The sequence below is a fragment of the Pantherophis guttatus genome, chromosome 2 (assembly GCF_059756535.1).
Source record: "Pantherophis guttatus breed Tessera chromosome 2, ASM5975653v1, whole genome shotgun sequence".
NCBI lineage: Eukaryota > Metazoa > Chordata > Lepidosauria > Squamata > Colubridae > Pantherophis > Pantherophis guttatus.
In genome coordinates, this window is record NC_142064.1 from 70,251,423 (window position 1) to 70,267,421 (window position 15,999).

Sequence of the window (15,999 nt, forward strand, 5' to 3'; positions counted from 1 at the left end):
CATGGTTTACGTACAACATATCTACATTTGCTCTGATAATCTATCATTAATTTGTTTGCATTTGACCATCTCAGTGCTTAACTCCAGGTGCTCTTAACGCAGGCTTAGGTGCCAAGTTCAAGCCACTGGTGTTGTTTCAGAGTTCAGTATGTGGTGCAACTGCTTCCTAACAGCCATCTCAATAGAAGAGAATATTTGTAACTGGGGGTTGAACTATGAGGTCCTTGGTGCTCCCTGACCTTGGTGGTTTTCTTGCAGACGTTTCATTGCCCAACTAGGTAACATCATCAGAACTACAAGGGAGTGGGGATTCTAAACAGAGACCAAACCCTTCTCCCTTCTAGGACTGGTGATGCTACTTAATTGGGTAATTAAATGTCTGCAAGAAAACAACCAAGCTCAGAGAGCACCAAGGACCCCGCAGCCTGTTCTCAAGTCTCACCTCCAGAAGTGAGGTGAGACTCTTAAGTGAGACTTTTCTGCTTTGACTGAAACCCGAATCGTGGCCGCGTCCCTGAAGGACGTCCACAAACGGGGCTTCCCGTAAGACTCGCTGGCGCTCGATTTAAGTGCAACAAGAGTGACATCTACCGCACTTTAACCGACCCGCAAGGCGCTTGACACAGCCAAAAGTTGGAACTTCGATTGGGAACGACTCCCTCGCTTTGCAAATCGTTATACGACTACCAAAGAGACCACCGTGGAATCTCAACGGGGTGGAGTTTTGCTGGTCGTCTGCAGGGCCGGAAGGAAGATAAAAATAAATTTAGGAAGCAGGCTTGGTGTCAGCGCGGGTTGTTTAAAACCATCTTCCTCAACCGGGGTCTGTTGGGCTTTATATTCCCGTAGCAGCCAGCAGGGCTCATGCATAAAGTTTTAAAAGTGCTTTCGCCCAAGCGAGGCGAGATTGAAATATTTATTGAAGTGCAAGTCTCAACTTCTTGTTCCTGGGCTTCCTCTTGCAAGTTCCAACTCGGGCTGCTAGGCGTCGAAGCCAAATTCAGGGTTGGCTATTGCTGTTGTTCTAGCCAGACAAATACCACCCCCCCCCCCCAAAGCCTGGAAAGCCTTTCAGTTCAGCGAAATTGGCGCTTGCGGTGCTCCCTTAAAAAGGGAACCTAAAGTGGTAGAAGCCCGCTATAGAGCCCCGGGACTCGCGCCTTTCAAGAGCGATTGGAGCTTTGCGCCCATCCTTGCAGAAACTGCGCCCTCCCCATTGGCTGCTTTCGACGAGGAAGGTGTGAAATGCGGAAGTTTTCCCCGCCGAATTGACAGCAGCCCCGGCTCGGCTGCCTTTTTTTTAAGTGAGCCGCCGCTGCCGCTGTTCTTGAAAGCCTCCATGGCTACTCTGCCCAGTTCCGATCGGAGGGCCTTTGCCCTGAAACTCAACAGGTAGGTAAGGGGCTTTATTTTCTCCTTGCCGCGAGTCGGGCAGCTTTTGCTGGTGCGCCTTGGAGGCTGATTGGGTGAGGTGAGAGGAGGAAGGGAGAACCGCGGCTTGAGCAGTGAGTAGGGTGTGAGGATGAGTTGCGGATCTGGTGTGAGAGAGCCACGCGCCAGTGTATAGGGACGCTCACGTTCAAGGGATTTATGTTATTCTGGCCGTGTACAGAACTCTTCCCTATGCTAGATTAATTACCACGTTAGCATTTTTAGACTCTACTACAGCAAGGGGTGTTCAACCTTGGCAACTTTAAAGACTTGCGGACTTTTAACTCCGAGAAGCCTGGCTGGGGAATTCTGGGAGTTGAAGTCCACAGGTCTTAAGAGTTGCCAAAGTTTGGACACTCCTGCTCTAGAATCAACAGTTTCTTCCTTCGGAAAGCACCCACCCCAATAAATAATTATGCAAAAGACGTTATTTGTATAGGCAGTTATTTGCTGTGTAAAAACATCTTTATAGTTCTGGCAAGTAGAAAAGGCCAAGGGCTTGGTCAGAACTTGCTCTGAGCCTGTTTATAATACTATCAGTAAATCTTTTTAACAGGATGTTTTACTTCTTTAAGATGACTTAATTTGGAATAATTCAAAAGACTTCTTCGGAGTTTTCCTATGACTTGCGTACACGGTATATTGAGGCTTTCTTCAGCAGTTAAAACTCTGCAATCCACAAATCAGTCATTTTGCCCCCTTTTTTAAAGAATTCCTGTAAATATAATGGGATTAAGCTGGAGGCAAGACAGTGAGGAAATAACATGCAGTTTGTGGTTACAGTGTGTCATGTCTTATGGTTTGTGCAATTGCAGAGGAGACAGAAATTTAGTGCAGCCTTTTATTAAACACCACTAAATAGATTGACTTGCTGAATATGTGGTCACAAAAAAAATTAATAGTTCTGACATTTAGAACTGACCAGACTTTTTAGCAAGTGTTAATTTCATGTGAGATATTTTTTTCCAAAAGGAATAATATATGTACCTATACTTTTTGCTTTTGATTTTAGACTGCATTTTTCAGTACCCATTGCAACAATATTAGTGAATGAATTCATTTTATACCTCATTGCATTTATTCAGTTTATTTTATAATGTGATTTTATACTTCAGTAAGTTCTTTCTGTTTCTTACAGAATTACATTTTAAATCATTATACATTTTGCTTTGCAAATACTACTGAGTTGTTGCAAATAGACAGGAGAGTTGCAGTTGTTAAACTGTAGTAATGATACTGATACATTATTATTTATCTGTATATTGCCAGACTTACAACTGAAATATCTCACAGGCTATTTTCTTTTAATCCAGTATGGTACTACAATATTTATTTTAATATTTCAACTCTAATATTATACTGCAGCTATAATCATTCAGATCCTTATGATATTTTAGATTGCACTATGCAGTGTTGTTTTTGGCCATCTGAAGTCGTGATATTACATATTGTGGATAAACAGTATTAGGTTTATTTACAGAGTGCAATATAGATAAAAGCCTGACTGATTTATTTCAACTTTAGATTCCTGTAATCTCATTAGATCACATGAAAGACAAGAACATATTTTGTAATTGCTGTTCATTTTAATTTTAAAATCCTTTCCCAAGATGAAGATAAATTAATTTTGTAAAAAAAAAAAAAGACTACAAAGTCTTGAATAATGAATTATTTTTCACTATAGAAAACAAAGTGAAACAGAAGATCTTACATTTTTGGACTGGAACTAGGGCAGTGTTGTTAGATCAAGAGGGAACATCAGAGTTGTCAGAGAAGGACCAAAACCTTACAAATAATAATAATAATAATAATAATAATAATAATAATAATAATAATAATAGTAATAGTAATAATAATAATTTTATTTCTATACCGCCCTTCTCCCGAAGGACTCAGGGCGGTGTACAGCATATTTAAAAACACAAGACAAAACATCGATTAAAAATTTAAAATAATTAAATAAATTTGGCTCAATTTAAAACCCCACAAATTTAAAATACCCCAATTTAAAATTATTATGTTGATAGCCCAGCCTGGCGGAACAACAGGGTCTTCAGCAGGTTTACAACAGGTTTTTGAACCTTGTGGTGTACGTTGCCTGTTGTAATTCTTCCTCTGCATTGCATTTAATTTTTAGAGTGTTTCCTTTATTTCTTTAAAAAGCAACCATACTTCATATCTAGGGTCACACTTGGAAGCCTTTCCAAGATGTTTCTCAGCATGTTATCCAAATCAGGTCCCTAAATTCATTATTTTCTTTACAAAATAGAACATAAAGCAAAGACTGTTCTGGGTTATAAACCATGGTATCTTTGGAGTAAAAACCAGGAAATGAATGCAAACAATTCCTGTTTGTTTTGGATTTTTTTTTTTATTTATTTTTTTAGTTCAATTCATTCTTTCCACTTGTGGAAAGAGCCCAGCTCATGTGATGTGCAGGACCCAACCTACTGTCTGCAGAGAGTCATGGCAGTGGCTTTGAGCAAAATATTCAGAGGCTGTTACAAAAACAGAAAGGGCAGAAGCATTCCTTAAACCCAGGGAAAGAAGAAGGTTTTAGGAAGATGCTCAGGTTGTAAGATGAACGGGAGGAAAAACACAAACTTGAAAATTATATATGCTGATAAATTATATAAAATTATATATGCTGATAAATTATATAAAATTATATATGCTGATAAAGAAATAAAGGGAGACTAGTATAGATCTATTTCAAGCTAGTTAGCTCTCAACTAGCCATATGCTTACTCGGATTCAAACTTGGGCTGCCTGCATATTAGGCAGTTGTATTAACCTCTGAGCCACAAGTTCTCCTTGCTTTGTCAGCTTGTACCAGGGGAGATTAAATGGGTTTTCTATCGAAGCAACCTGGTCTACCCAAATATGGGAAGGAGCATACTGCTTCCTTTCACCTTTCAGCCCCAATCCAGGAGCCCTCACGACAAACTATTTTGTGTTAAATTTATATTTACTGACAAAAGAAATAAAGGGAGACTAGTATAGATCTATATCAAGCTATTTATCTCTCATCAGCTAGCCATACCCTTCTGGGATTCGAACCTAGGCTTGCTTGCATATTATGCAGATGTATTAACCTCTAAGCCATAAAGAGCCTTGATAGTACAGTGGTTTAGTGCACCCTGTCATTAACACAGCTGCCTGCAATTTCTGCTGGTTCGAATCTCTCCAAGGCTCAAGGTTGACTCAGCCTTCCATCCTTTCTAAGGTAGGTGAAATGAGGACCCAGTTTGTGGGGGCAATAAGCTGACTTTGTATAAAATATACAAAAGAATGAAGGCTATTGCTTAACGCATTGTAAGCCGCCCTGAGTCTCCGGAGAAGGGCGGCATATAAATCAAATTATATATATATATATATATATATATATATATATATATATATTATATATATATATATATATATATATATATATATATATATATATATATATATATATATATATATATATATATATATATATATATATATATGGCAGCCAACATAAGTACAAACCATGAATAGAACAACCCCCTCTACATAATGTAATCAATGGAGTTTAAATGCAACTAAATAGAATTTTATGTGTCACAAACCCCATACCCACATGTATGTGACATCTGGAAAATGTATGTGACATCTGGAAAAAAAATTGTGACATTTGATATTCTCTTTAAGTGTGGAAATAGCCATGCTGCTGTTTGATTTACCTGAAAAACTGGTTACTGAAAAGTCAAACTTAGTTAATCGTAAGTGAAGCTTTGAACAACAGAAACAGATGCAAATTTCTTTCTGCCTGTTTTTCAATTCACATTCTTCAGTTGGAAAGCTTTAGTTTCTGGTAGCTAAGGGATTAAAACAATAACCCTAAATATTTGCTCCTTTTTGTGCTTAATCTCAGACATTTCCAACAATGGGTTGAAGTCTCCTTCTGTTGAAATGTCAAAACAGGGTTGAAAGAATGTATAACTAACTTCACAACCTGAAAAATCTGGCTATTGTAGGCTATCACCGCAGTGAAAAAATGCTGTTTTTCTGTTTGTATTATAGCTATGGAATACATGAATTGGGCTTATTCATTAAAAAAAGTGTAAACAATACATGTGTACTCTTGTAATCAGATTTAGCATTTCCTTTTCCAACTATCTTTATATTGGAAAAAGTTACATTCTTATAAAAATACAATTTTAAAAGAAACGAATCAATTCATCACCAATCCTTAATTATGGCCTATAAGACAGAAAACATAACATACACAAAAATATATTACACACACAGACACACAAACATAATATTCTCCCATTATTATTTTTACAAACAACTCAAGGGAGTGAACATATTCAACACATCTTCCTCCTCCTATTTTCCCCACAAAAAATGACCCTTTGAGGTGGGTTGCGCTGAGAGAAAGTGAGTGGCCCAAAGTCACCCAGTTGGCTTTCATGCCTAAGGCAGAACTAGAACTCACAGTCTCCAAGTTTCTAGCCTGGTGCTTAACCACTAGGCCACTCTCTCTCTCTCTCTCTCTCCTCTCTTTCCCCTAAAATATATAGAGATTAATAAAAGAGGCGTAAAATTAACAATAAATAATGCAAATAATAGTGATGATTACCAAATTTAAGAATAATCTTCCATCACATATGGGTCAAATAGAACAAACATAGGTGTAGAATTGGGCAACCTGGAAAAATATGTCAGAATCCTGGTTGGATAGAAGTGATGGAATGAGCATCATTTTTTGTGCCAGGGTATTTCTTAGAGTAGAATAAATGAATGTCATTTTAGATTCCCGTAAGAGAGCAACAGATGTGGCTCAGGGACTTTATACAACCACCCCCACATTGTCATTAATGTAGAGGGGTATTTTTGTAACGCTCCCAGGGAACTGTGAAGGGTAGGCATGAAACCTGGCCAAGGTAAAGGCCTGGTGAATTGTCCATTTTTAGAACAAAGAAGAGATAAGATGATGCCCATTTGAAAAAAAAAATTCCAAATATGGGTCATTTGATAACAGATACAGGTACCAGTATCCCAGTTATAGAGTGATTCCTGGCATCTTTAAACCGTAATAGACAAAGGCTCTATATTAGCTCTTGTTAGCCAAGTTGATTTAAAATGGCCTGTAACCCTCCATTCTTCTGGTCATTGAAGGAACAGCTGAAGGAAGGTGTTTTTTTTTTTAATCTTCCTGCTAACAGCTGCTTCTCAGCTGTCTGGTTTTTTTCATAGGCATATCGAAAGAGAAGCACACTCTGACCTCACGTTCATAGGTTAATGCTTACTGGGATTTTATCATCTCCAGATATTGATGTGTTTATTTTATTTTGTATACTTTGGATTTTATTTTGCACCCTGACCATCTTTGTAAGCTATCTAAAGGATTACTTTAGGGTACACATTTTAAGGAAAATAAGGTGTAGAACTACATGTTAAAAATAAAAAAGAAATCCACACATTAGGAGCCCAAAAAGATTTAAGTAGGTTAAGTATTTGAAACTGCCTTTTTTGGTATCCTGTTGATAAAAGACCAAATTCTACTATCTTGCCAATATACGTGTTTTAATAGAAGATTAAGTTTATTTCTTCCTTCTAAATTTTTACTCTATAAAGTTCATTAAAAGCAACAAGTTAGTTTGTTGTAAATTCTTGTTTGATTTAAAATCTAACAAGGTCAGCCTTTTCTTTTACCCACAGGGCAGTCGGCTTTTGTTTTACATCGTGCTCAGTGAGTCTACTGATAAATTCATGGCCATCCTGTTAGCATATGATAATATCAACTGTCAGTTGCTTTTTGGGGACCTGCAAAATATGATATGGATTTGTAAATTCTGAGTGAAGAATGTTCAACTAGAGTAAGCTGAGCATTTGTGGTCATTAGCAGGCTTTCCTGTTTAGTGGCTTCCAGAAGTTTGTGTCTGAGTGACTTGACTTGTAGCAACCCTGGCAGATTGTGACATGTTTACTTCCTATTGCTGATTTCCACTTTTGAACAAAATCTTAAAACAGTAGAAAAAAATTTGCAGAGTCTCAAGAGTTGGCTCTGACTGTATATGAAGTTAATAAAATCTTATTTCTCACCAAGCTGTGCATATTATTTATTTATTAAATTTATATACCACCCACCTCCCTGATTAGGTGACTCTGGGCGGAATCTTATTTTATATCTAACTTGGAATACTTATCCGCTAAACAGAAACACTGTGCAAGAAAGAGAAAGATGAAGGGTATTTGCTTAGTCGGAGTTCCTTTATGCAATAAAATGAACATTTTGGAGAGAGAATGATATAACAGTTTACAGAGAAAGATGTATGTATTTGCTGTGACTAATCAGATCCCATTGTTGTCAGACTTTTGTTTGGAGTAATTCTGTATGTCACACGGCACATTATTGTGATTGATGAACTAGAAAAATAAACCAGAGTTCATTCCCATTCTCAGAATTCTTGCTTGATCCTCCTTTGGCCAGTTTACTTAAACAACTTTCTGTTCTGTGACAGCCACTAGAGGGTGCTCATCTTCTGCAGAGCAAACATTTAAGCTACCAAGATGCTTAAGCTAAATTTGACTTTGTACCAGAGCCAGCTTGTCTTCTTGACAAGCGTCTTTTTTTCTGTGTTGTGTCTTTTAACTTGAACATATAACTCATCCTTTCATGTGTTTCTAACATTTTCTTAGCATTTTGAATTTTCCCAATTTTGTCTCACATTTTCCTATAGATTATTGTCATATAAATATTTTGGCGAGGGCTTTATGTGCCAGCCTTTCTGGCTGCCAGCCAACAAGGTAGCTGGCTGCCTGGCTCCCTGCCACAGTCCAGAGTTCTGCAAACTCAGAACTTTTTTTTAGAAGCAAACAAACAAATGACAAATCCAAGGGAAAAGGGGAGAGACGGAGGGAGGTGGAATCCAGAGGTCAAAGCACGGCACCAGAGCTGAGACTTTGAAAAGTTATTCTCAGCGTTTTCTCTCGGGGAGGATGGCTAATAAAGAAGCTGCACCGAGCCACCACCCAAATGCATGGCTAAGGTACATTACTTGCTGGAGTCTCCTCTGCTGCCAGCCTGTTTCTTGGATGATCCGTCTGATCTGCTCTCTGTGGTTGTATCTTTAATGCAGGCCTCTGTTTAGGACTGGATGGGGTGAATCATAGAGTCTAAGGGCTGCCTGTGGATGCAGGTGGGGAGTCCTGGGTTTTTCCCTCAACCAGAGGGGAGTCATTAGCTTCAACATTGCTGGAATCTGCCCCTTCAGTACTATTATCCCTAGAAGCCCCAAGCTGCTGCTGCTGCACCTCCTCTTCCTCCTCCTGGGCTGTAACAGGATTGACTTATGGCCAATCTGTCACCATTTCAAGAGTAGTTTCTGGGACTACGTTAATCACAAACATGATTTACTGGCTGGAAGCAAAAAAAGGGGGGGGGGAAACAGCTGCAGCAGAGAGAAGAACCGCAACAAAGTACGGTTGACAGGTTATGTTATGTTCTGTATTTGAGATGCCAGTTTATTGTGGTAAGATGCAAGACTAAGAAACAGGCACTCTGTGGGCCTAAAACTATTTTTATTAGAAGGGCTATCGCGACTGAATCTTGAAAATCTGAACGTGCTTCCTTTCTTCACGAGAATTGGAGGTTTCTCTGAGGTGTTTTCACAAATCTCTGTTTTGGTAATGGCTCATGCCACGTTTCTCTGGTTGTTGCCATGGTAACAAATCTTCCTTCTGTTTGTCAAAGCCATCTTCTGGGCTACAGGTAGTGTTTGATTTACAACCATTCGTTTAGTCACAGTTTGAAGTTACAACAGCACAACTGTTGTAGCACAACAGCACTTTTTACAACTGGAAAAAGTGACACAACTGTTTTTCACCCTTATGAGCGTTGCAGCGTCTCCATGGTTACGTGATCAAAATTTGGGCGCTTGGCAACCGGCATATATTTATGACAGTTGCTCTGTCTCAGGATCATGTAATCACCATCTCTAACCTTCCCAGCTGGCTTCCAACAAGCAAAGTCAATGTGGGAAGTCAGATTCACTTAGTGACCACATGATTGTCTTAACAACTATGGCAAAAAAAGATTGTAAAATGGGGCGCGACTCATTTAACAACTGCCTTGCTTAGTAATGGAAATTTTGCACTCAATTGTGAATAATTACCCATACCACAGCCCTGTATTCCTCTAGAACAGTGTTTCTTAAACATTTTTCTCTCAAGACCTTTGCCTATAAAAATTATGGAGGACCCCAAAATAGCCTTTGGGTGATATCTATTGACAATCATTAAAGAATGAAAGTGACATATACATAGAACATTCATTTATTGCATCATGTAAAAATAATATTAAACCCATTAGATATTGACATAACTAAAATATTTCTCAAGAAAAACATGTACTTTAAATAAAAAATTAATGAGAAGAGTGACATTGTTTTAAACTTTTGCAAATATCATCGGTATCTGGCTTAATAAAAGATAAAAATAGGAACTTGCCCTCTTTAAATAGCAAGTTCTTTAAGGTAAGAGTTTTTTGAATGTTTAGAACAGTGATTTTCTACCTCTACAATATTAAAAGATGTGAACTTCAACTCCCAGAATTCTCTAGCCAGTGCTGAGTAGGGAATTCTGGGAGTTGACGTCTGCACTTCCTTATATGGTTGAGGTTGTATCGCCCATAAAACTAGGCACCTGAGTTGGTGTGGAGCTCTGGAAAGAACCTAGTCCCTGAATTTGACAGAAAAACACTCTCAAACAAAGAGAGTGCATCCATTACTTTTCTATTAATGGTAAAAATGCTAACCGGATAACGGGCAACAGTTTGATTATGTAAAATGTGTTCAAATATTAAGAAAATATGCTCAGTTTAATATATTGGTATAACCAATTCTGTTGTCTTTTTTTATATTGAAGGCATTCCTCAGCAGAAATAAGACGACAGTTTGTGCATCAACCATCCTTTGGACCCATCTGTCAGCGAAGTAATAGTACACCTGGTTTTTCTTCCATTAATCTGGTGAGTGTAAAAACTTACTTTTTAAATATTTTTTTAATCCCACCTTTATTTTTTCATAAATAACTCGAAGTGGCAAATGTATCTAATACTCCTTCCTCCTACTTTCTCCAGAACAACAACTCTCTGTGGTAAATTTGACTGAAAGCAAATGACTGACCCAAAGTCACTCAGCTGGCTTTCATGGTTAAGACAGAACTAGCACTCAGAGTCTCCTGGTTCCCAAGTCACTACACTAAACTGATCCTTATTAATGTGCTTCATTTATCCCAGTTAACTTGAGCAAGGACACTATATCTATCAGATAGGATCAGGGGAAGGAAAGTTAGAATAGTGTTCAAGAAAAGGATTATGCCTCTCATGATTCAACTGTGAATTCCCCCTTTATTATAATTTTAATGACCCTTAGAGTGTCAACTCGCGAAGCTTTCCTGACCTGCTCCCAAGTTGCCATAGACAGGGGAATGGGAAATTGCGCCTCACAACTGCACTGAGGAATTCACACTTCAGTCAAAACAAAACACATCCTAGCAGGCCGAAGTCAAGGCCATCTCCACGGAGACCCTCAATGGTCGGAGGGAATGACTTCTACAACCCACAAAATTGCTTCCTTGGGGAATGTGACTGGTGACACACCTTGGGGGGGAGGGGCAACAGGGGCAGAAGCAAGACGCGAACTGGGTGAAGTCAGAGCTGGTTTCCCTTGGGTTGTGCTACCTGGCACTCCTAATAAACAACTGGATTTTTTTTTGCAAAATGGCTTGAGGTTCCTGATTTTATTAGGACATTGGTCAGAACCCTGACATAGAGTTTATGATTATTAGGTCTGCCCTGGTAGACATTGGCTCCAATAAATTTATACACATATAAGTAAGTGGAAATTTGCTCATACATTGAAGAGAAATCAAGAGGGCTAGAGAGTGATTTCTGCCTAACTAGAAAAAAAAAATGATTATTTAAAAGTGACATTATCTAATCTGAATTGAAAGACAACAGGTTAGTCTTATTAATATAAAACTATAATAACTATGAAGTTGTATAGGGACAGTGCTTTCTTAATGATGGAGAACCACAAATTTAGAAAGCAGTCTGTTCCATTGTTTAATAATTCTCACAATCAAGAAATTCCTTGTTAATTCAAGTTTGGATCTCACTGTAAAGCTTCCACTAATTGGTTCTTGTCTTACCTTCACGGAGAATAAATGTACTCTTCTGTATGACATTCTATCATGTATCAGAAGATTGCTGTCATGTTTTCCTTATTCTTTGCTTCTTTTAGCTAAAAATACCAGGTACCTTTAACCAGTCATTGCAGAATTTAGCTTCCAAACCATTGTTGTCATTCTTCCCTTCATTATTTCCAGTTCCCCAGCATCTTTTGTGTCATGACGAAAACTGGACACAGTATTCCTCATGTGGTCCTATAGCAGTATTATCACTTCCTGTGATCTTGATCCTGTACTCTGTTGATGTATTTATTTATTTATTTACACAAATTTATATGCCGCCCTTTTCCCTAAGGACTCAGGGCGGCGAACACAGGTTAAAAACATACAATAATAAAAGAAAATGTAATTAAAACCAATTTAAAACAGAGACAATAAATAATAAAACCCAGGAATCAGAATCAATCCATTTGTAGAAACAGCCAAGTCTTTAGGTCTCGACGGAAGGAGCGGAGGTCAGGCGCCGTCCGAAGCTCGGTGGGTAACTCATTCCAGAGGGCAGGAGCGCCCACAGAGAACGCTCTACCCCTGGACGTCGCCAGCCGACATTGTCTGGTCAACGGTACCCTGAAGAGGGCAGCCCTGTGTAAGCGGACAGGACAGTGGGAGGCAGGTAGGAGATGGTCCTGCAAATACCCCGGACCTAAGCCATGTAGGGCTTTAAAGTACCAGCACCTTGAAGCGGATCTGGAGGACCACTGGTAGCCAGTGCAGTGATATAACCCCAAATTGCATTCGCTTTTTGGCAGCTTCTGCATATTGTTGGCTTATCTTTAATCTGTAGTCTACCAAGACCCCCAAACTCTCTAACAAGTACTGTTATTAAACCAGTGTTAGGATTATTAGCAAACTTTCCCAGCTTTGTGTCATACATAAATATTATATGCATACCTTTTGTTCTCTCATTTAAATCGTTTAATGGGATGTTGAACAGTATTGGGCTCAGGAAAGAACCTTGCAGAATCCCACTGCATGTGCTGCTCCTTGGGGATATAGATGGACCAAGGATCATGTGTTGGCTGTGGTGTTCAGCTATCTGTGAATCCATCTGATTTCATTATGATGTTCTGCTGAAAGTTTGTGTTATGGGATTCTGCGGAACTATGCTATTAAAAAATAGTCCCATACAATTTCTTATTTCTTAATTGATTCAAATCTTGAAACACAGCACCATCTTTCACAATTAATATTGTAAAATGTCTGTGTGGACATTTAACACATGAATATTACGAAATAAATGTATCTTAAGACAACATTATAAAGGAGTTTTCAAGTTCTGCTGCTTTTATCAAAATGACAAAAGCTTTATCACACCACCAAACTGCAAAATCTGTTCCTTTTGTAGCCTATTTTGTGAATATTATAATGCTCTATAAAAGGATGAGAAAAAGCCTGTTTTTGTCATTTGTACGATCTTTCTGAAGACACCACTGATTACAAATGTTACTATTAAGAGACAATATTTCCTTTCTTAATTTTAATATCTGCTAAAGTGAATGGAATTTTGCAGAACTTTGTTGAACTAATATTAAATTTATCCTCAGATCTTTTAACTGTATTTTAATAAGAATAAACAGGTTATTAGGAACCCACAGTTCTGAAGACTAAAACATAGTAAATATATATTTCCTGTTTCTTGAAGACATCTAATTCACTTCCTCAACTTGAGCAGCTGTCGGTTTAACTTTCTTGGAGATTCATTGGATGATAAAAAGTGTGTATTTTTTTCTCAAAAGGCTTTCTGCCAAGTTGCTTACTTTTTGTTTCATCTAGCCACCATTTTGATTGCATCATACTGCTAATTTTACTGCACTAAAAAGGTACGTTAATTGTTTCTCTGTAGGTTGCTTTTTATAGATAAACCACTTAATTGCTGCTTTTTACTAATAGTTTTTATCTTCCTGTAACAATTCTTTTCCCTACATATTTGTCACCTCTCAATAATTCCTGGTTGGTCTGGGCATGTGCTATGTATACGAGCTTTGGGGATGCATTATTTATTTAACAAATAAATCTGCTGTGGTCTATAGTTAGCTAACATGTATATTTAAATATATATATTAATTTTTATAATTTTTAGTTTAATCTGCTAAATGCACATTAAAAATTACAATGGAGATAAATGTAGTTTAGAAGACAATCCCAGTCTCAAGAAATTATGACAGAAAAAAAGGTTATTTATACCTCAAAAAATTCTGTATGCTAATTTTAACTGTACTCAGCTTCCTTGCTTTAACGGCTAGCATGGCTGAATAGGGTTTAAGGGTTTAACATATGAATCATTAGACTTCATGTTCTATTAAGTCAGGTGGAGATTCTTTACTGTCTGAAGATCCTGATTTTTCTAAGTTCTCATTTGTACGAAGAGCTGATACTTTCAACTGCAAAGTCTTATAAAGAGTACCATTTTTTATTGTAAGCCATCCGGAGTCACTTATGTGAAATGAGCAATATAAAAATGTGATGAATTAAAAAACATATAAATAAAATAAAACAGAAGAACAATGCTAGTTTACTCGTCTTCCTTGTGGCAAGAATGTTCGTATGTCTCTCAAATTTGGTAGCTTGTTGATCATACATATTCTCTTTTAACTTTTATATTAGTTCATTCTTCATCCTAAAAAATTTGAGTATGATCAAGATAAGAGACGGTACATTTAAGACATGTTTATGAGAAATAAAAATAAAACACTTTTTCAGAAAAAAAATTAGTAGCTTGTGACATTATCTTTCTTTGTGACCACATTCACAATAAGGTAAAGTGACTTCCTCTTCCATTCGCATGTTGCCGTTTGACTTAGTTATGTAGCATATGGCACTTCCCTAATGAAACTAGTTATTTGTTTTTAATTATGAATTAAATTTCATAGATTTAAAGAAAAATTAAGCCATTAAATATAGATTGAGCTAAATCTTCAGCAGGAAACTGCTTATATAATTTTGTCTGACATTACTAAAGAAAGAAAAGAGGTAGAAGAAAAGGAAATATACGTTATTTGTCTAACAATTTCTTGTCATTTAACCTATTTTCTAATAAGGTTCAAGTAGCCTGATTTTTTAAAACTATAGGCTTAACAGTAATGGTTAAGTGTAAGAATGTATGTGTGATTTATACCCTTTGCTCTTGATCCATAAAATGAGCTTTTTAGGGTGTTAGTGCATTTGAGGTTAATATTTAATGGAAACCCAGAAATATGTTTTATAGTCCTAAAAAAGACATTTTTCTTTCTTTTCTTTCTTTTTCTTTTTTGTACTATTTAGCCTCAGTTTTATGATGCTGTAGAACCAGTGGATTTCGAAGGTCTCTTAATGATGCAGCTGAATAACCTAGATTCAGATCTCCTGCAAGAATTGGGTGATTTTCCTGAAGATGATTTGGAGGTGGTTTATGCTGCAAAGGAGCATAGAACCTTGGAACCATCATTACCAGAAGAACGGTGAGCAAACTTTTTTAAGCAAGTAACTGAAACCTGTTTTTAATGTTCTCATGCTTTGGGGGGTTTTTTTTGAACCAGAAGTATTTCTCATCAATATATTCTGGTTATCCAGTGGTCTGACTGGAGTTTCAGATTTTCCCAGTTTAAAATATGGAGCCAGAACAAACCATTTTGACCTTAAATTTTGATTTACCTTAGGGTTTGCCCATCATTCCTATTGTCACAAGTTCCTCTGATTTCTTTTTGTTTTTCTTAACTGTATCTAATGGCAAGCTAACAGCAGTACACTAGCAATAATTTTTTTCTGTCTTCACCATATGAACTATTCTCTTTTTCAGTCCCTATACCTCTTTTTCTCACAAGCAACAAATACCTATAAGAGCTTACCTTATAAGGATACAAGCTATGGAAAGAGAAGGAGAGATTATATTGGGACTATATTGAATGGAAAAAGTTACTTCTCTTTCCCTTTATGTTCCAAAGAAAACTGTTCCCCTTCTGACCCAGGTGATAGTTAGCACATATAATTGGACCCCAGTCTGTGGTGATTGACGGTTTTATCACCTGTGAGTATAATCCAAGCTCTACTGCTGCACAACTGCAACTCAGTGGTCAGGGACACAGTCTTCACATAGAAAAAAAAATGTAATAAATCTAAAGTTTCCAGAACAAGAGAAAGATGGAAATTGAGCCTTATGTCTAAAAAGGATATTGGCTAACATATGGTGTAGTGTGCCCAGGAAAAAAAATGTAAGAAGACTGAACATTGAATTCACTGTTATATGCACCTTTTGCTGGAATTTCTTTCACTGTGGCTTCTTAGCTTTTGTGCAATTAAAATCATTCTTTGAAATTTTTGGATTGTAGTATACCTATTTAATTGGTTCCGGTGTAGCATACCAGGGAG

The 15,999-nt window shown here is 37.4% G+C and overlaps 1 protein-coding gene across 6 annotated transcripts in view; it reads left to right on the forward strand.

Moving 5' to 3' along the window:
* The first annotated feature begins 1,004 nt into the window (after positions 1-1,004).
* The window catches only part of DOCK8 (dedicator of cytokinesis 8), a 92,360-nt gene continuing 77,365 nt past the window's right edge, over positions 1,005-15,999 (forward strand). For 4 of the 6 annotated variants that reach the window (XM_034410291.3, XM_034410292.3, XM_034410293.3 and 1 more), the window contains exons 1-3: positions 1,005-1,392; positions 10,330-10,432; positions 14,917-15,092. In XM_034410291.3, coding sequence (XP_034266182.2) covers positions 1,340-1,392; positions 10,330-10,432; positions 14,917-15,092 — 332 coding nt within the window. In that variant the 5' untranslated portion in view covers positions 1,005-1,339. Of the gene's footprint in view, positions 1,397-10,329; positions 10,433-14,916; positions 15,093-15,999 lie in introns of all 6 variants that reach the window. The other 2 variants (XM_034410296.2, XM_087886171.1) reach the window with 1 other exon arrangement.